At 42.6% G+C, this 20030-nt stretch overlaps 1 protein-coding gene across 9 annotated transcripts in view; it reads left to right on the top strand.

Annotated features, from left to right (window-relative positions):
• The window catches only part of KLHL24 (kelch like family member 24), a 142462-nt gene extending 134468 nt beyond the window's left edge, over positions 1-7994 (top strand). For all 9 annotated transcript variants that reach the window (XM_073360080.2, XM_073360078.2, XM_073360076.2 and 6 more), the window contains one exon: positions 245-7994. In XM_073360080.2, coding sequence (XP_073216181.1) covers positions 245-445 — 201 coding nt within the window. In that variant the 3' untranslated portion in view covers positions 446-7994. The remainder of the gene's footprint in view (positions 1-244) is intronic.
• The last annotated feature ends 12036 nt before the right edge of the window (positions 7995-20030 follow it).

The raw sequence follows: 20030 nt of genomic DNA, 5'->3' as shown, positions 1-20030 counted from the left end.
CTTAGCTGCTTCAACCCTTCATAGGCCTGATGCCTGAATAGCCCAAGTCTTCAGGATTATCATGCTGCTACTTCCCCCAGAAGAGCAAAGGTCCTGCTTTCTCCAGTGGGCAGTAACAGAAGGAAATAATATAGCACCAAGCTATCTCCTTTTGGTAGCCAAAATGCTGTACCATCTCTCCAACCTTGAATAGGGTTTGGGTTTTGTAAATAGTCATGCATTTGTTTGTGTATTTGATAAACAGGAAAACTGTGGCATGTCTGTGTGTAATGGCAAAATCTATATCCTTGGTGGAAGACGAGAAAATGGAGAAGCCACAGACACCATTCTTTGTTATGATCCTGCAACAGGCATCATCACGGGAGTAGCAGCCATGCCCAGGCCAGTATCGTATCATGGCTGTGTGACTATTCATAGATACAATGAAAAAGGCTTTAAACTGTAAAGAAAGGAAATCTTATGAAAGAATGCAGTGCCTTGGTACAGGACAGGATTTCAAAGATTCCTAAAATGGGAAACTGGCTTTTCCCTCAGTGCCATATGAAACTAAATATCCATGTGCCTTTTAAAACAAAATGTTTTCAATTAATTAAAAGGTAAAAAAAATCTACAAACATATCCATGAACTGTTCAGCCATTTCTCGCATGATAGCCGTGAACTAATATTTACATTGTTTTCCCCTTCTTTGTGATCAGTAATTAAAATCTTGTATGTTGTGTAGGGAATGTGCCTTCACAAGTAGCTGTGCCTATATCTTAAGGATTGATGTCTGTATTATTTTTTCAGTTATTTCAGAGTCTATTAACTGAAAATATTTAACCAAGTCGACCTACAAAAAATGTGCTAGTTTAAAAGAGTGCATATCATTCTGATTAACAGGCATGATGCAGTGTTGTTGTAGCCATGTTGGTCCCAGGATATTAGAGAGACAGGGTGGGTGAAGGTAATATCTTTTATTGGCCAACTTCTGTTGGTGTGTAAGTTCAAAAGCTTGTCTCTCGCCAGGAGAAGTTGGCCCAATAGAAGATATTATCTCACCCACCTTGATGTTCTTTTATCAGAAAATTGCTTGGCTTACCAAATAGACTTTATTTCATGATCACCCACTACTATAGAATTTTTTTAATGTAATGCTTCATAGGAAATAAATATTAAAACCTTTGAGAAATAATTTTCCTCTGTAAATGGATAGGGAATACAGTGGCATCATGGTTGTTCATTGAGCTACTGCAAAAAGTTTCAGTAACTATCGTTTTCATAGTAACAGACCTTAGTGTTGCTAATAATTTATTAGAAGTCCTACAAATACTGGACTACATGCATATGGAAAAAATAATGACCCTTGCAGCATAGGCACACTTTTGTGAAGCAGTTTTATATCCCAGTTCTGACCTCCTTAAATTGTAGAGCTGAAGTCAGCTAATTCCTGGTATCGTTCTTTGCTAACTGCAAGGTACCTTTCATCATTCTTCTGCATGAATAGACCCCTAGTCAAGGGGATATTCTAACTTCATGAATTCTACAGTGTAAACTCTGTGTTGATAGGCCTGTAGTCCCTGGGTCTTTCTAACTCTGCTGTTTTATAAATTGATCTTTGTGGTACCTCATTTATGCAAAGTTCCAGGATATCTGCCAACTCTGTTTCTACAGATTTTTCAGACAATCACCTTTTCCAGCGCTATTGAGCTCCTGTAAACCCTATAGGGGGCATGTGTGGACCTGACAGTTCCCCCACATCACCAGAACACTACCCAGGGACCTGTCCATTTAGCCAAATGACTGTAAAGTAGCATATTTTTACTTGTTTTAATTTTGAAGGCTTAGAGACTTCCAAAATATCCTCCCAAATTTTGGCCCATTGCTTTTCAATGAAGCTGAAAATCTTGCTGAAGATATTCCTCCAATTCCTACTTAGATCTCTGTAACAGAACTATATGCTTGTATAGTTGGGGCACAAATTCATGAATCTGTACATAGCGCTTTGGAGTTTGCATGTGGAAGGGGCACTTGCTCCATGCACCAATTTCCTACCAGAAGGCAGGGAGTGACACCATATCCTCTATCCCCGTAAAGCCTCTCTTTACCTTGAACTCCCTTTATGAGGAATTGTGAGGATAGCTGCCAGCCGGGAAAACAGACAATACTGGAGCAGATGAACACAAAGGGCCTCTTCAAGGACAACCCTAATCTCTAGCAGACCCAGGAGATTTATAGGTTCTGAACTCTTTGTTCAGTCTGTAGGAAATAGGAGCAAACCACATGTCTGGAACATAATCTGTTCTCCTTGGAATTTCTTCTCCATCTCCTTCCCACACGTTTTTCCATTAAATGGGTATTCTGGCTCTTGGTGTGGATATGTCTCCTTTAGAGAGTCATCATTTTCAGTACTGAGTTAGTGGTGACATTATAAAGGAGCACTGAGCGGTTAACTGCGCATTGTGCCATTTCTTTTGTAACCTCAGGAATGTATGCAGACTTCAATTGCTAGCAAAATACCAAACACTGATAGTGTATATTAGGTATATTGATTAAATAAAATTATATGCATATGTAACAATGCTGATTCTGGCAGGACCCAACTGAGAGTGCCAATTCAGGACAAATTGCTTAAAGCAGGGCAGTTACAGCCCAAGGCTGGGGTTTCTGTGCACACCAAGGCAAACCAAATCAGCCAAACAGAGAAGACTTTAGTTTTACCCCACTGGCTAACCACAAGTCACACAAGCAATTCCTTTAGACATCCCATTTCCCAGTATCACCACCAGTGCCACTCATTATGGGGACAAATGGCTATGAAAACCAATACCCCAGTAAAAGAAAAAAGGTTCTCTCGATCCCAAAGGACCAAGCCCCAGACCCAGGTCAATATACAAATCAGATCTTACCCACAAATCACGCTGTTGCCAATCCTTTAGAATCTAAAGTCTAAAAGTTTATTCATAAAAGGAAAATATGTAGATGAGAGCTAGAATTGGTTAGATGGAATCAATTACATACAGTAATGGCAAAGTTCTTGGTTCAGGCTTGCAGCAGTGATAGAATAAACTTCAGGTTCAAATCAAGTCTCTGGAGTACATCCACAGCTGGGATGGGTCTTTCAGTCCTTGGTTCAAATCTTCAGTGAAGCAAAGTTCCTCCAGAGGTATGAAGCAGGATTGAAGACAAGATGGAGGAGCTGCAGCAGCTTTTTATAATCTCTTGCCATGTGATTTTTCTTTCTTTGTTCCAAAGACAAGCTGTCCATCATATGGCATGGAAAAACCTCAGAGTTCAGTCGATAGGCATGTCCCTGCATACCTTGCTGAGTCCCATGGCATGTCTGCCTTCTCTCAGTGGGTCAGTTGTATATCTGATGATCCTTAATGGGCCATCAAACAGGCGAGGCAGAGCTGACACCAACTTGTCTGAGATATCACCCAGAAGCAGAGCACAAGTTTGAAATACAGACAGTATAGAGCCAATACTTATAACTTTAAATACAAAAATGATACATGCATATAGATCACATAATCATAACCAGCAAACCATAACCTTGTTTTAGACACCTCATTTGACCCCCTTTATACAATATTTGGTGCCACTACAGGACCTTGGTTGCAACAATGATCTATACGGTCCCAGTTTATGTCAGTAACGTCACAGCATATTACTGAGGTAACTAGCGAATCAGTCCATAAGTATATACACCCAGGTGGTCCTAAATTGGAGGAAATGGAGTAGTGTAAGAAAAGTGAATCAGATAAATGAATCCTTTTCTGGGTTTCTTGGCTCCCGGTTCACCAAGCCTGACTTTGAAAATATAATTCCAGCACCCGTGAATAAGGTCCATTGACAGCAATGGTAGTTGCACAGTAACTGTTTTGTAGTAACATGGTAAATAGTTTGTGCATCATTGTAAGTGAAAATGTAATTATGGAAGGAGCACCTGATTAGAAATAAGATAGATTTCCATTTCCCCCAACTTCCTTCCTTTTTGTATTAAGATACTGAATGTTGATCCTTATAGTAAGCTGTTCTGAAATGTTTTTTATTTTGTAGATATATAATGTTATTTGTGTGGCGATTACTTTTGATTTGTGTTCAGAAGACTCTGTAAATACAAACACATTGCTTTCCATGTGTATGAAGATTCAGTGTATAGTCTAGAATGTTGTCTTTTCTATGTTAACTGTTTACATGTATCTTGTTACTGTTACATATTAATTTTGAAAGTAGCTGTTTACTGTACCAGTAAATGCAGACATTTAGATGTAGAAGAAACTTTTTTGCATGCAGCTTTTTAGACCCTGTACCAGTAATGGAAGAATTAGTGTGTTGAGTATAGCTAAAATGGCAGAAGTTATTTTTGCAGTAATTTCTTTTAAGTGAACAGTCAATATTTTATATTTTTGACTCAGTACAAATATAGTTGAAGTTATCACCCATTCTGTCAAAATAATTTTTAAAATGTAAAAGAAAACTACTTGTTATTGAAAATCTAACATGTTCTAGAGGGATCTATTATATATGGAACCACTTTCCTGGGTCACTTGTTCTCCAAGATATTTCATTTAGGGACAGATGGATTCAAAGATTCACCATGATGCAAACCCATTGGATTGGATCTTACGTGCCCTGATGGACAAAAAAAAATCGATTTGCATTCCTTGAGAGAAAATACTGAAGTGCCTTTCAGTGTAATCAAAAGCTCTTCATGATGAAAAGTCACAACTTGTGCTAGCTCCCAGGGAATGAGATCTGCTCAAGGATATAACTTCAAAATAGCTATGCTTGGGAAGCAAGGCAAAATCTTTTCTAGCTGTTCCAGCTATTTAAAAACTCACTGTTAAGAGTTTACCTAATAGTTAGCTAACAGAGATAAGTAATTTCCTTAAATTCTCATAGCTTTAAAAGAAGCTAGATTAAATATTTTCCTTCTGAGTTTTGATGTTCATGAGCTTTGTCACGCCAATCTTCAGAATCTTGGCATTGACTGAAAAGAACATTGGTACTTAATTGCAACTTGACTGTCAAGAAGGTACCATCTAAATAATTTGAGTAGTGCATCCTAGAGAGGTCTACAACCTTTTGCTTTTAAACACACCATGCATGACATCAGTTTTATAGTCATCAGCACGTTACATTTCCTAGAGTCTAGCAGTTGCTCGTGTTCTGGTCGGTTCCTTCATACCCCATATGCCTTCAGGGTTGGCTGAACTTGTGGGACCTCTTCCATTTGTACCATCTGATAGTTCATCTTGCAGTGTATGCATCCTATATGATCCAAGGATTAAGCACTATGTTTTCTCTTCTAACAGTGGGAGTTCAACATATTACTGATTTTTGACTCATCCACTAATACAACAGCATTAAAAATTGCTTTGATATTCTTAGTCCTTGGCACACAGATGCCTTTAACTCAGGAGAGGTTGATATGGACTCCTCCTATATTAATTCACCCAGAATTTTTATAGGATTTTCAACACTCTGCAGCTTCAGGGAAAGGCTGACGATGGAGGAAAAGGAAGTGTTCATCTTCACAGAGGAGAAGTTCAAAGAGGAAACTTTGGACATCTGTGCTTGAAAGCAGGAGACACTGATGATTGTTAGCTATTCTAGAAGACAGACTGAGTTCACTGCCTTATCTTGTGTGATTAGTCAGGTTATCCTGCTTAAATGGATAAGTGCAAGGACCCAAGATGAGAAATAATCAATTTCTTACTATTTAAGACTCTTCTCCTCCTCCACAATGAGTTGATGGTGCACTGGGCCTTCATTGTTCCCTACCATAAAGGGGAGGCGATGGAGTTATAAACTAATTCTCTTTCCAGTTCAGAAGAAAATTAATAGAATCTGAATAGATGGGTGGGAGAGGTAACAGATAAATTCCAGTGCATTCATTTGGTAGTTGAGGTTGCTCTAACCAGGACTTTCTAGACATTCTTACAGTTCATGATCTCAGATACTGACTCATTTAACAAAATGGCATCATGTTTAGCTGTTCATTATCTTCAGCTTCGGAGAAAAAGATGCACATGTTCATATACTTGTGATCCTTGTAGTGATGAAGCTCAGGAAAGACAGAAGGGTTGAGTTTTCTTACTTGCTCAATTTTGACAACATTTTCTTTACTGTTGAAGATGGCAATAGCCAATTCAAGAGGATTATAAAACTTGCTAGACTTTGTCATTCAGAAGCAAAGCAGATGTTTTCATTTGAACTTAGACTCTTTTGCACATGAGAAGGTACAAATTAAATTGGCTGGTGTGTCTGATTAAAAAGTCTCTGTCCTATGTACTGAAAGAGAATCTGTTAGGCAAGGTATAATTTTATGTAGAAGTTTGATATCTGGCATGGAGCCAAATATTTATATTCACGTCTTACATACAAGTTTGGGGTTTTTTTTACATAGACTAGACTTCAGGTAGCCTCTATAAAAATCCACTGCAATCTTAGCTTTTTCTGAATGTCTAGATTCAATCAATACTAATGCAAAAATAGTAGCCAGCCTCCCATTGTCCCTCCAGGTCAGATTTGTCAGTCACAAGTTCTTAAGGCACTAACAACACATGGCAGCAGTTTTTCATAACTGATGTTACGTACAAGAGTCCAGGTAACTTAGGAGTGTGTATCCATAGATAACATTGCCTGAGAGTTTTATTTACAGGAAATTCTCCTCTTTATCATATCATAATGCTTCAGTCAATATTTTTAATGATTTGTGTGTTTGTATTATGTGTGTGTGATTACATTTTCTGATCATTTTATGATACTGCTTATGACGATCTTTTACAAAAATGATAAATAGGTAAAGTCACTGTGTGGAGCATGTAAGTAGCTGTACTTAAGTGATGGTGGCAGATATGTAATTGCAGCTTCTTTTGTACTACTGGTTCCAAAGAAAAGAGTGTGTTTAAAGTTACCAAAATATGTGTGCCTTGAACTCACTAATATTTCATCTACTTTCAGTCTGAGCTTATATTGTTCCTGCTGAATATTTTGTGACTGTCAGTTTTACTGCCCAGAATAGTAATGTCCTTGTCAATGACAGCAATCTATACATTCATTAATTTAAAGCACAATTAAATCAGTTTATGCAGAATATGTAAACTTTGTTTTTTTAAAAAGTGATGGGGGATTTATTTGATGGGGGGATGTAATAGTGTGCTTTTTCCATTCTCTATTTTCTGTTTCCAGAACTCCCACTGTGACAAAGGAGAGTAATGTTGCTGTTTTTAGCCAACTGTCCTTAATGTGTACAGTGCATTTTTTATTAGTATCTTAGTTCAGGACATTGGCTGAAATTTCTGTCAGAAATATCTTGTTTAGGACAACACAATTCCCTCCCCTCTCCCCCCCAAAGAATGTAATATGAAGCAACTGTATAATGCAGCATGGCAATAAGTGAGACCAAGAGACTTGAATAAGATGTATTGGTATGCATTTCATATGGGTGAGCACATGACATAAGGGTCTATTCTCCTTTCAGTGCACACCCACATAATAACTTTGAATCACATTAATAGGCATTACCTCTCCAGGGAAAGAGAATACACCCATTAAACAACAGATATATTTTCCTCACCTGGGGTTATGTTTTGTGTTTTCCTTTTTGGAAGCAGTTCATTGTTGTTTTGTTTTCGCTTGGGTTGGGGTTTTTTTTGGTGGGGGGTGGGGGGAGTTTGGCCAGTTTCCTTATGTACAGAACAGTAAAACATTTTGTTCCTCCAAGAGCTAATGTCGTTTTCAGGAACAAATTGGTACAGCACAAATCAGATCTGAACAAAAGTACAGACCACTTAACATGTACCAGAATCAGCTGAATATTACCTTGCACAAACCCAGTTTTAGAGATCTTCATATTATGTTGGCAGTGGAAAAAGATGCCTTTTTGTAATGTAGCAAAGAATTTCAATAACATGTTATGTACTTGTTATATTTAAATGTATTTCTTGCATAATTCTCTTTTTTTTAAATTAAGTTCTGTGTATCTAATAAACATTTGTCTTTTGAATATTGCTTTGTGCGTTGTGCTTAACCCATGGAAGAATCTACAGGAGGGGCTTCGTTGGGGAGGGAGGAAACTGCAGATCCCCCTTGCGGAGTTTTCCCCAGATGATTTAGTTTGGTGGTGAGTTCCCTCCACCTCTTGAATTGCAAACTGGACACCATTAACTTAGGCTTGAATAAAGACTGAGAGAGGATGTGTCATTACTCAAAGTAAAACTATTTCCCCGTGTTTATTCTCCTCCCCGCAACCCCCCCCCTCAACCCCCCCCCCCCCCCCGTTCTCAGACGTTCTTGTCAACTCCTGGAAATGGCCCACGTTGATTATCACTACAAAAGGTTTTTTTTCTCTCCTGCTGGTAACAGCTCACCTTATCTGATCACTCTCATTACAGTGTGTATGGTAACACCCATTGTTTCATGTTCTCTGTGTATATAAAATCTCCCCACTGTGTTTTCCACTGCTTGCATCTGATGAAGTGAGCTGTAGCTCACAAAAGCTTATGCTCAAATAAATGTGTTAGTCTCTAAGGTGCCACAAGTCCTCCTTTTCTTTTTGCGGATACAGACTAACACGGCTGCTACTCTGAAACTCCTCCCCTCTGTCTCTCTGGCAGGATGACTTTCCCTGCAGTGTGCATGCTTGTGTGCAAATACACACTCTCTCTAAAAGGGAAGGAGCACAGAACACTTAATGCAGCCTCAGACCACACACACACTTAGGGTATGTCTACACTATGAAATTAGGTTGAATTTATAGAAGTCAGTTTTTTAGAAATCGGTTTTATATATTTGAGTGTGTGTGTCCCCACAGAAAATGCTCTCAGTGCATTAAGTGCATTAACTTGGCGGAGTGCTTCCACAGTACCGAGGCTAGAGTCGACTTCCGGAGCGTTGCACTGTGGGTAGCTATCCCACAGTTCCCGCAGTCTCCGCTGCCCATTGGAATTCTGGGTTGAGATCCCAATGCCTGATGGGGCTAAAACATTGTCTCAGGTGGTTCTGGGTACATATCGTCAGGCCCCCATTCCCTCCCTCCCTCCGTGAAAGCAAGGGCAGACAATCGTTTCGTGCCTTTTTTCCTGAGTTACCTGTGCAGACGCCATACCACGGCAAGCATGGAGCCCGCTCAGCTCACTGTCACGGTATGTCTCCTGGGTGCTGGCACACGCGGTACTGCATTGCTACACAGTAGCAGCAACCCATTGCCTTGTGGCAGGAGACGGTGCAATAGGACTGGTAGCTGTCATCGTCATGTCCGAGGTGCTCCTGGGCAGACATGGGCGCAGGGACTAAATTTGGAGTGACTTGATCAAGTCATTCTCTTTAGTCCTGCAGTCAGTCCTATTGAACCATCTTATGGTGAGCAGGCAGACGATACGGATTGCTAGCAGTCCTATTGCATCATCTTCTGCCGGGCAGGCAAGAGATGAGAATGGCTAGCAGTCCTATTGTACCATCTTCTGCCGAGCAGCCATGAGATGTGGATGGCATGCAGTCCTTCTGCACCGTCTGCTGCCAGACAAAGATGTAAAAGATAGATGGAGTGGATCAAAACAAGAAATAGACCAGATTTGTTTTGTATTCATTTGCCTCCACCCCCTCCCCCATCTAGGGTACTCATTCCTCTAGGTCACACTGCAGTCACAGAGAAGGTGCAGCGAGGTAAATCTAGCCAGGTATCAATCAGAGGCCAGACTAACCTCCTTGTTCCAATAAAAACAATAACTTAGGTGCACCATTTCTTATTGGAACCCTCCGTGAAGTCCTACCTGAAATACTCCTTGATGTAAAGCCACCCCCTTTGTTGACTTTAGCTCCCTGAAGCCAACCCTGTAAGCCATGTCGTCAGTCGCCCCTCCCTCCGTCAGAGCAATGGCAGACAATCGTTCCACGCCTTTTTTCTGTGCGGACACCATACCAAGGCAAGCATGGAGGCCGCTCAGCTCACTTTGGCAATTAGGAGCACATTAAACACCACACGCATTATCCAGCAGTATATGCAGCATCAGAACCTGGCAAAGCAATACCAGGCAAGGAGGCGACGTCAGTGCAGTCACGTGAGTGATCAGGACATGGACACAGATTTTTCTGAAAGCATGGGCCCTGGCAATGCATGCATCATGGTGCTAATGGGGCAGGTTCATGCTGTGGAACGCGGATTCTGGGCTCAGGAAACAAGCACAGACTAGTGGGACCGCATAGTGTTGCAGGTCCGACGATTCCCAGTGGCTGCGAAACTTTCGCATGTGTAAGGGCACTTTCATGGAACTTTGTGACTTGCTTTCCCCTGCCCTGAAGCGCATGAATTCCAAGATGAGAGCAGCCCTCACAGTTGAGAAGCGAGTGGCAATAGCCCTGTGGAAGCTTGCAACGCCAGACAGCTACCAGTCAGTTGGGAATCAATTTGGAGTGGGCAAATCTACTGTGGAGGCTGCTGTGATGCAAGTAGCCCATGCAATCAAAGATCTGCTGATATCAAGGGTAGTGACCCTGGGAAATGTGCAGGTCATAGTGGATGGCTTTGCTGCAATGGGATTCCCTAACTGTGGTGGGGCCATAGACGGAACCCATATCCCTATCTTGGCACCGGAGCACCAAGCCGCCGAGTACATAAACCGCAAGGGGTACTTTTCAATAGTGCTGCAAGCTCTGGTGGATCACAAGAGACGTTTCACCAACATCAACGTGGGATGGCCAGGAAAGGTACATGACGCTCGCATCTTCAGGAACTCTGGTCTGTTTCAAAAGCTGCAGGAAGGGACTTTATTCGCAGACCAGAAAATAACCATTGGGGATGTTGAAATGCCTATAGTTATCCTTGGGGACCCAGCCTACCCCTTAATGCCATGGCTCATGAAGCCGTACACAGGCAGCCTGGACAGTAGTCAGGAGCTGTTCAACTACAGGCTGAGCAAGTGCAGAATGGTGGTAGAATGTGCATTTGGACGTTTAAAGGCGCGCTGGCGCAGTTTACTGACTCGCTTAGACCTCAGCGAAACCAATCTTCCCACTGTTATTACTGCTTGCTGTGTGCTCCACAATCTCTGTGAGAGTAAGGGGGAGACGTTTATGGCAGGGTGGGAGGTTGAGGCAAATCGCCTGGCTGCTGGTTACGCGCAGCCAGACACCAGGGCGGTTAGAAGAGCACAGGAGGGCACGGTGCGCATCAGAGAAACTTTGAAAAACAGTTTCATGACTGGCCAGGCTACGGTGTGAAAGTTCTGTTTGTTTCTCCTTGATGAAACCCCCCGCCCCTTGGTTCACTGTACTTCCCTGTAAGCTAACCACCCTCCCCACCTCCCTTCGATCACCGCTTGCAGAGGCAATAAAGTCATTGTTGCTTCACAATCATACATTCTTTATTCATTCATCACACAAATAGGGGGATGACTGCCAAGGTAGCCCAGGAGGGGTGGTGGAGGAGGGAAGGAAAATGCCACACAGCACTTTAAAAGTTTACAACTTTAAAATTTATGGAATGCCAGCCTTCTGTTTTTTGGGCAATCCTCTGTGGTGGAGTGGCTGGTTGGCCGGTGGCCCCCCCACCGCGTTCTTGGGTGTCTGGGTGTGGAGGCTATGGAACTTGGGGAGGAGGGCGGTTGGTTACACAGGGGCTGTAGTGGCAGTCTGTGCTCCAGCTGCCTTTGCTGTAGCTCAACCATACACTGGAGCATACTGGTTTGATCCTCCAAAAGCCTCAGCATTGAATCCTGTCTCCTCTCATCACGCTGCCACCACATTTGAGCTTCAGCCCTGTCTTCAACCCGCCACTTACTCTCTTCAGCCCGCCACCTCTCCAGTGTGGGAGGACAGCATGAGCTCAGAGAACATTTCATCACAAGTGCGTTTTTTTTTTCTAATCTTCACTAGCCTCTGGGAAGGAGAAGATCCTGTGATCACTGAAACACATGCAGCTGGTGGAGAAAAAAAAAAGGGACAGCAGTATTTAAAAAGACACATTTTATAAAACAGTGGCTACACTTTTTCAGGGTAAACCTTGCTGTTAACATTACATACATAGCACATGTGCTTTCGTTACAAGTTTGCATTTTGCCTCCCCCCACCACGTGGCTACCCCTTCAACCCTCCCCCCTCCCCGTGGCTAACAGCGGGGAACATTTCTGTTCAGCCATAGGCAAACAGCCCAGCAGGAACGGGCTCCTCTGAGTGTCCCCTGAAGAAAAGCACCCTGTTTCAACCAGGTGACTATGAATGATATCTCACTCTCCTGAGGATAACACAGAGAGATACAGAACGAATGTTGTTTGAACGCTAGCAAACATACACTGCAATGCTTTGTTGTACAATTATTCCCGAGTACATGTTACTGGCCTGGAGTGGTAAAGTGTCCTACCATGGAGGATGCAATAAGGCTGCCCTCCCCAGAAACCTTTTGCAAAGGCTTTGGGAGTACATCCAGGAGAGCCGCGAATGCCAGGGCAAATTAATCCTTTCACATGCTTGCTTTTAAACCATGTATAGTATTTTAAAAGGTACACTCACCGGAGGTCCCTTCTCCGCCTGCCGGGTCCAGGAGGCAGCCTTGGGTGGGTTCAGGGGGTACTGGCTCCAGGTCCAGGGTGAGAAACAGTTCCTCGCTGTCGGGAAAAGCGGTTTCTCTGCTTTCTTGCTGTGAGCTATCTACAACCTCATCATCGTCATCATCTTCTTCGTCCCCAAAACCTGCTTCCGTGTTGCCTCCATCTCCATTGAAGGAGTCAAAAAACATGGCTGGGGTAGTGGTGGCTGAACCCCGTAAAATGGCATGCAGCTCATCATAGAAGCGGCATGTTTGGGGCTCTGACACGGAGCGGCCGTTCGCCTCTCTGGTTTTCTGGTAGGCTTGCCTCAGCTCCTTAAGTTTCATGTGGCACTGCTTCGGGTCCCTGTTATGGCCTCTGTCCTTCATGCCCTGGGAGATTTTGACAAAGGTTTTGGCATTTCGAAAACTGGAACGGAGTTCTGATAGCACGGATTCCTCTCCCCATACAGCGATCAGATCCCGTACCTCCCATTCAGTCCATGCTGGAGCTCTTTTGCGATTCTGGGACTCCATCATGGTCACCTCTGCTGATGAGCTCTGCATAGTCACCTGCAGCTTGCCACACTGGCCAAACAGGAAATGAGATTCAAAAGTTCGCGGTTTTTTTCCTGTCTACCTGACCAGTGCATCTGAGTTGAGAGTGCTGTCCAGAGCGGTCACAATGGAGCACTCTGGGATAGCTCCTGGAGGCCAATACCGTCAAATTGTGTCCACAGTACTCCAAATTCAACACGGCAAGGCCGATTTAAGCGCTAATCCACTTGTCAGGGGTGGAGTAAGGAAATCAATTTTAAGAGCCCTTTAAGTCACAATAAAGGGCTTCATCATGTGGACGGGTGCAGGTTTACATCGATTTAACGCTGCTAAATTCAACCTAAAGTCCTAGTGTAGACCAGGGCTAAAAGAGAAGGAGCATAGAACAGTTAATGCAGCACAGACCCCATCCCCTCAGAGTTCAGGATGCAAATGCAGTTGACTCCCTGAGTCTGAGTGGGCAAGAGGAGATCTGCGACCAACCCCTTAACGCCTTATTGCAAACTTCTTAGAGGTTTGATTCAGACTAAGATATCTCCAGTGTGGGCATCTATAAATAGAAGATATTGCCTTAAGAACTGCTGATTCCAGGATCAAAGAGTAAGTGGATTATATTACTAAAGTTGAACGAAGGTAGAAAAACTATGAAAAATAAAAACACAAGAGCTGTTTGTCTACACACAATTTTTATAAATTACTGAACTTCATTGAGACCCAAGCAGCCATCATTACCTTCTCCTCCCTTATTTAATATATTTCAAGAAGTGGATTTACAGTGCTTGTACTTCCAAAGATACCATTCCATCACTGATTGGAACCTGACACTCAGTATAGTCCAAGTCATATCTAAAGCTGATACAGTCAATTATTGCAGAATTGATAATAGACACCATTTATATTGCAATGAGAGTAAAGTAAATGCTGGTGCTGCTCTCAACCAAGAGCAGATGAAGGGCCTGATTCAAACCTACATCAGAAAATTTAAGTATTCCCATTTGTTTCTGTGGAGGTGAGTCAGGCCCGCTAGTGATATATGAGACTAAGTATTTTACCTGTCAGTTATATAGCATTTTTAAATAAATGTTTGGTAATGGGAACTATCAAGTTTGCCATGCCAGCAGTGTATCTGCTACCTCAGTGTTTCACAATGGGGCCAGAGTGTTTCCAGCATCATTTGTGAGAGCCAAATTAATCTTACTCAGACACTAAAGATGAATTAAAACACTCAGAAAATGAGTGAGCTCTGCACTGGCAGAAGTAATCTCACATGAAAGAGCAGACTGCTGACTACAAAGCGATGAAAATAAATACATTTATAGGTATCTGGGAACTGTTCTTAGAACACATTAAATCTTGAAAACAGCAGGCTCACAATGTTAATCATTTCAACAGCTCCCCATATATCCCCCTCCTTTATCCTTTAAGCGGAGACTAGAAAGAAAATAAAACCAAACTAAAATAGGTTGATAACATTATTGAGGAAAAGGGTATAAACTAAAAAACCTGTCCTGGGAACATTTGTTCATTTGAATTGTTCCATTGCCCTTGATTGACTTCACTGGAACTAATCACAGAAATGATTGTGGGATCAGAGCCTGAGGGGCAGAACCTAAAAACATTTTTTGCCTGACTACTGAAGCCAAGTAGAGATTAAAGGGTTTGCAGGATCAGGCCCTAAATATCATATAATACAGCAGAATCTTTGCTGATCCCCTTTGCAAATTAGAAAATAAGGGCCCAATTCTCATACCTTTAATGCTGTTGGGTAACAGTTTATTCCGGAGTCAATGGGACTATTTGTGGAGCAAGGTACTGTTTGACATGATTATTGGTATCTGAATCTGGCTCTAAATGAAAGAAGGAAAAAAGAAAGAAGAGGACATCGCAAAATTAATCTTGCTGATCTATTCTGACAATTTAAGTTCTCATTTAGTATATTGTGAAGTACTATAAACAGTAAACAAAGTGTAGTATATTTTATAAGGAAAAAAATCTTTGTAATATGAGTTTGCTGCAATTCACTGCTAATAAGTCTTTGCAGACAAGCGAAGAGTACTACTTTTTGTGCAAATTACAGTGTGTGAAATAACAAGATTTTACTTCATTTCCTGAGTAGATTTATGTCTTGCACCTTGATCTGTATATACTTTATTTCCTATGTTATGTACTTTTTAAAATAATCATGTTTTTTTAATAATGATGCTCTTTCACTATTTCCTGTTTAAAAAAAAAATTGACAATGTTGCTTTGAAATTACACTGATATGTAAAATACCTGAACCAAATATGACAAGGAGTCCGGTGGCACCTTAAAGACTAACAGATTTATTAGGGTATAAGCTCTGTTAGTCTTGAAGGTGCCGCCGGACTCCTTGTTGTTTTTGTGGATACAGGCTAACATGGCTACCCCCTGATACTTAAACCAAATATGCTTATTTTTTTTCCTTTCCTTTTTCTGGTCTTGAAGGATATTTATGCTACAGAACTACTAGTCTTTACCTGCCTTTCCCAAGTAATGGTGGACAATATGTATGCTACAAAGGCATTAAAACAATTAAGTCTGAATACTATGCAAAATTATCCTTTAATTTGGGATAATAGGTCCTGAATTACCTTTGTAATTATAAAGGAATCTTTTTATATGTTTTTTTCTATTTTCCAAACACTGATTAAAAAAGAAACACCAAACCAAATTCCAAAACAAAAAGGAAATTTAAATGTATTTAATTTGATACTTATATTGTGATGCTGGTAAATGAGGTGCCTGTTCTTGTCAAGGCTGTAGGTGTTAGCTGAGCACTGACAAATTCATAGCTGGAAACCAGAGAAGCTCACCTGTGTTAATATTGTTCAAGATAGGCATTAGACTTGTAAAAATGTGTGTAGTCTCTATAAAACATTATAAGTTGCTGCATGCATTAATCTTACTTGTAATGTCTGTATCCCATGCTATAAGGTAATATCAATGTTTTGCTTTATAATTGTAAAAATGCCTACTCTGAGCTTGTGAACCTAGGCAGGAAGAGTGGTTCTCCCCCTCCCATCAAGAAGGACTATCAAGACTAAATGGGCAATTGTAGGACAAAAACTTTGTTGATTGCCCCATTCACCCATGAAAAAGTTATGGGCAGGAGCTCTCCTTCCATCCGTTTGAACTCTGGGGGAAGGGCATATAAAGATGCTCACAGAAGAAATGGTTCTCTCTTTGCTGTTTGGACTCTCACAAGGGCTGGAGCAAAGAAACAAAAGAAGAGTTCTCGAGGATCAACCTGGGTTAGCCCTAAAAGACACTCAGAGGACAGACTTAATAATTTTATTTGAGATAATGTTGAAATAAGGAACGGTACAGAGTTCAAGCATAGGAGTTTCTGGTCGTCAGGGGATAAGTACAGATTATCGAGGGGTGCAAAATGCGATTTAGGAGCTGGTGGAGCAAGGATCACATAATAATCTGCAAATTCCCCGACTGGGGGAAAAGTTTAACCGGTCAGAGTACAGACATCGAGATATGGGGTAAGTTATCCACACAACAGCTACATTTGGTATGCTGGGTATAGTGAGTGAATCCGGGGGTGGGGATGGGTCTACCCTCATATGGTGGGGTTTAATGTTCAGCGGGTTTACGGTTCCAGTTCATACGGTCCGATGGGGAAGGCCTCTCAGTCTCTTTCCCACAGTGTGTGCACAGTGTCGTACCGGCTCACTCCTCCTGGTACTGTCGGTGGCCGGTGATGTGCTCGATATAGATGTCCCTGGACCATCGGATGGTGTCCGAGACCATGAGGCGCCGCATGAGTCGTGCGTAGCGTCTACCGATCCCGCAGGTCCGCAGCACACGCTCGTTGCAGGGGTCCCAAGCGCCCAGGGCTCCGACAATCAGGGCGTCCAGCTGCACCTCGTAGCCCTTCGCTCTCAGGGTGTCGGCCAGAGGGGCGTATTTTTCCAGTTTCTACATCTCTGTCACTTTTTGGAACATAAGACTGTGACTCATCTTGTGTTTATATGTTGTTTGCTTTAACCTATAAATAACTCTCTCATTTCTTTTTCCTAGTTAATAAATGGTTTACTATAGAATTGGCTACCAGCATTGTCTTTGATGTGAGATCTCAGGTACAAATTGATCTGGGGAAAGTGACTGGTCTCCTGAGACTGGGAGCAACCCAAGTATTTTCTGATTTTTGGAGTAAGTGACCATTTATCATTATGTCCATCTTGCCTGCGTGGCAAGATATACTGCAGTGTTCAAGGGGACCGTCTCTGACTCGATGGTAAAGCTGTTACAGTGATTCAGGAGTTACAGGTGCCAACATTTCCCAGCACTGGTGGGTGCTCGTGCCCCCCCCCCCCGGCCCCACCCTGACTCCACCCCTGCCCTGCCCCCATTCCAACCCCTTCCCCAAAGTCCCCACCCCAACTCCGCTCCCTCCATGCCCCTATCGGACCCCTCCCCAAATCCCTGCCCCAGCCCCGCCTCCTCCCCTGAGCATGCTGCGTTGCCCCTCATCCCCCTCCCTCCCAGCACTTGCTGCTGCAAAAACAGCGCAAGCACTGGGAGCCAGGGGAGAAGCAGGACGTGGCAGCGCGCTCAGGGGAGGAGGCGGAGCGGAGGCAGAGGTGAGCTGGGGTGGGGCGGGGAGCTGCCAGTGGGTGCAGAGCACCCACCAATTTTTTCCCATGGGTGCTCCAGCCCCAGAGCACCCACAGAGTTGGCACCTATGCCAGGAGTTAACATTTGTTACTGGGTTGGTGAAATCTAATAATAGAACACACCACCAGAGTGGGGTGTCTGCCCTGCTTTTTGACAGTCTGCCCTCAAGTTGGCACTCATGATCTTGAACCACTCCAGACAGCATGACATATTATGAGGTGAATACCATTTCTTTAGTACAGATATTTATTCTTAATGTTGGCAAGAGGCTACTAGATACATCAGTGGCACATTTTGGTTATGTTAAAATTTGTTCATACTTATCATTTGCGTTGTGATTGCACTGATGGGCCCTATCGTGGATCATGGCCCCACAGTGCAGTATAAACACAGAATAAAGAGACTATTCCTGACCTAAAGAGACAAGTGGTTACAACAAATAGACAAGTGCCACAAAATGAGACAATACTGGTCAGCAATGGAAAACAGTCGTCACACAGCACAGCGGATGCCTAACCACTGTCCTGTTTTTGTATGCATCATGTCAGAAGACAGTTTAAGGAGGGACTGGAAGGACAATGAGATGCTTTGCAGATGTTTACAGGGAGCTCCTCCCATGGGTGAGGGACAGCATGGGAGAAAGCAGAAAGGTGTACAGTTTTTCTTTCGGAAGAACTCGCAGTGCAGAAATACAAGCCTTATCTAATTTGATCGGGTCTGGAATAGATACATACATTTTCTAGAATGGTGAAAACCTTTGTGCTGCCTGGTGTCTCCACCAACCCCCCTCTTGACAAGAAAACATAAATTATTATCCTTATTTGAAATGTATCATCTGTCTCCCCTACTTCCCAATAAATCAGTTCCAAAGATTCCAGTATATGCTGCTGATCGTTTTAGAGAAAACATATTCCATGCTGTCAGTCCTAAACTCTTTTAACCAGCTTCTCAAAATGACTTCTCTTTATCTGTTCCCTTTTCGCAGTTGGACCCAGTGTCTCTCAAAGCCTTAGTATGAAGGTAACCTATGTCAGGAGAGATTTCAGAGTAGCAGCCATGTTAGTGTTACTTTTATGTGAATTAAACTAAAACATGCAACTAACTGTGGGGGTGAAAGATAGATTGTGGAGAGCAATGGTACTTAGCAAAAGTCATGTGAGGCCAGGAAAACCTTGAGAGAAGGCTGTGGAGGTCTGTCAACCAGTGGAGTTACAGGCCAGCAGCAAAACCTGGGGAAAGTGTAGGGCAAGACGAGGCAGAGTGAGACCTCAGAGCTGCAGAAACCAAGGGCTGGTCTACGCTACAAAGTTAGGTCAGATTAACTACATTGAACAGGGTGTGAAATTTTTCACGGCACTCAACGTCTAGTTAAGTTGACCAAAGCCCCGTGTTGACATCGCTAGGTCAATGGAAGAATTCTTCTACTGCCTCTTAGAGAGGTGAATTTACTACAGCAAGCACTGCAGCTGCAGCATTTCTAGTGTGGACATAGTCTGAGTGGCTGACATACTTGCATAGACATCCCTCAGAGGAGTATTGGGCACTTTGGGAGGGTCAGGGTCCGTATATGCTAGAAACTCTACAGCGGCACAATTGCAGCGCTGCAGCTATGATGCTGTGCAGACATATACTATGGTGACAGAAGGGTTCTTTACTGCAGTAAATCTATCCCCCCAGAAGCTGTAGTTATGTTGATGGAATAATTCTTCCATCAGTTTAGCCCTGTCTACACTGGGTTTAGGTCAGCTTAACTACATCTCTCAGGGATGTGAATTTTTCACACCCCTGAGCAACATAGTTAGGTTGACCTCACTGTCTAGAGTAGATCAGCCCTCAGTTTATATTTGTGTCAGTTTCAGAATTGCCAGCCCTTAAACATCAAGGAATCAGGCCTCAAAAAATAATGCATTACTTTGATTTGCCTTCTGGTCCAGCCATGCTGCAGCCTATATGGGGGGGTTTATGGCTGCTACTACAATTGTCACTGCTCACCATTGACTCTAGTGTGAGCCCAACAATACAAAGCAGGATTAGACATGCAACAAGTCAAAATCAGATGTCTGGCAGTTGGCAGCCCTGCTTATAAGTCAAAGGTCTCTTTTCTGAGCAAAATATTTACTAGTTCCCACTCTGCCTTTCAGACAAACAACAAATCCCCAAGTCTCCTAACCCCTCCAGCCTGTTCCAGCAGAGTTCCTCTTGCTCTCCCACAATGGCAGTATTGATAGCTTTTAGAGGAAAAAAACTGTATGCGAGAGTGCAGCCATTATTTTTAAAGGAGCATTTCATGTGATCATTGTGTCCCTTGGTTGTTTT

The sequence above is a fragment of the Lepidochelys kempii genome, chromosome 9, assembly GCF_965140285.1.
Source record: "Lepidochelys kempii isolate rLepKem1 chromosome 9, rLepKem1.hap1, whole genome shotgun sequence".
Classification (NCBI taxonomy): Eukaryota; Metazoa; Chordata; order Testudines; family Cheloniidae; genus Lepidochelys; species Lepidochelys kempii.
The sequence above is the reverse complement of the archived record's forward strand: the minus strand, read 5'-3'. Positions and strand labels throughout refer to the sequence as shown.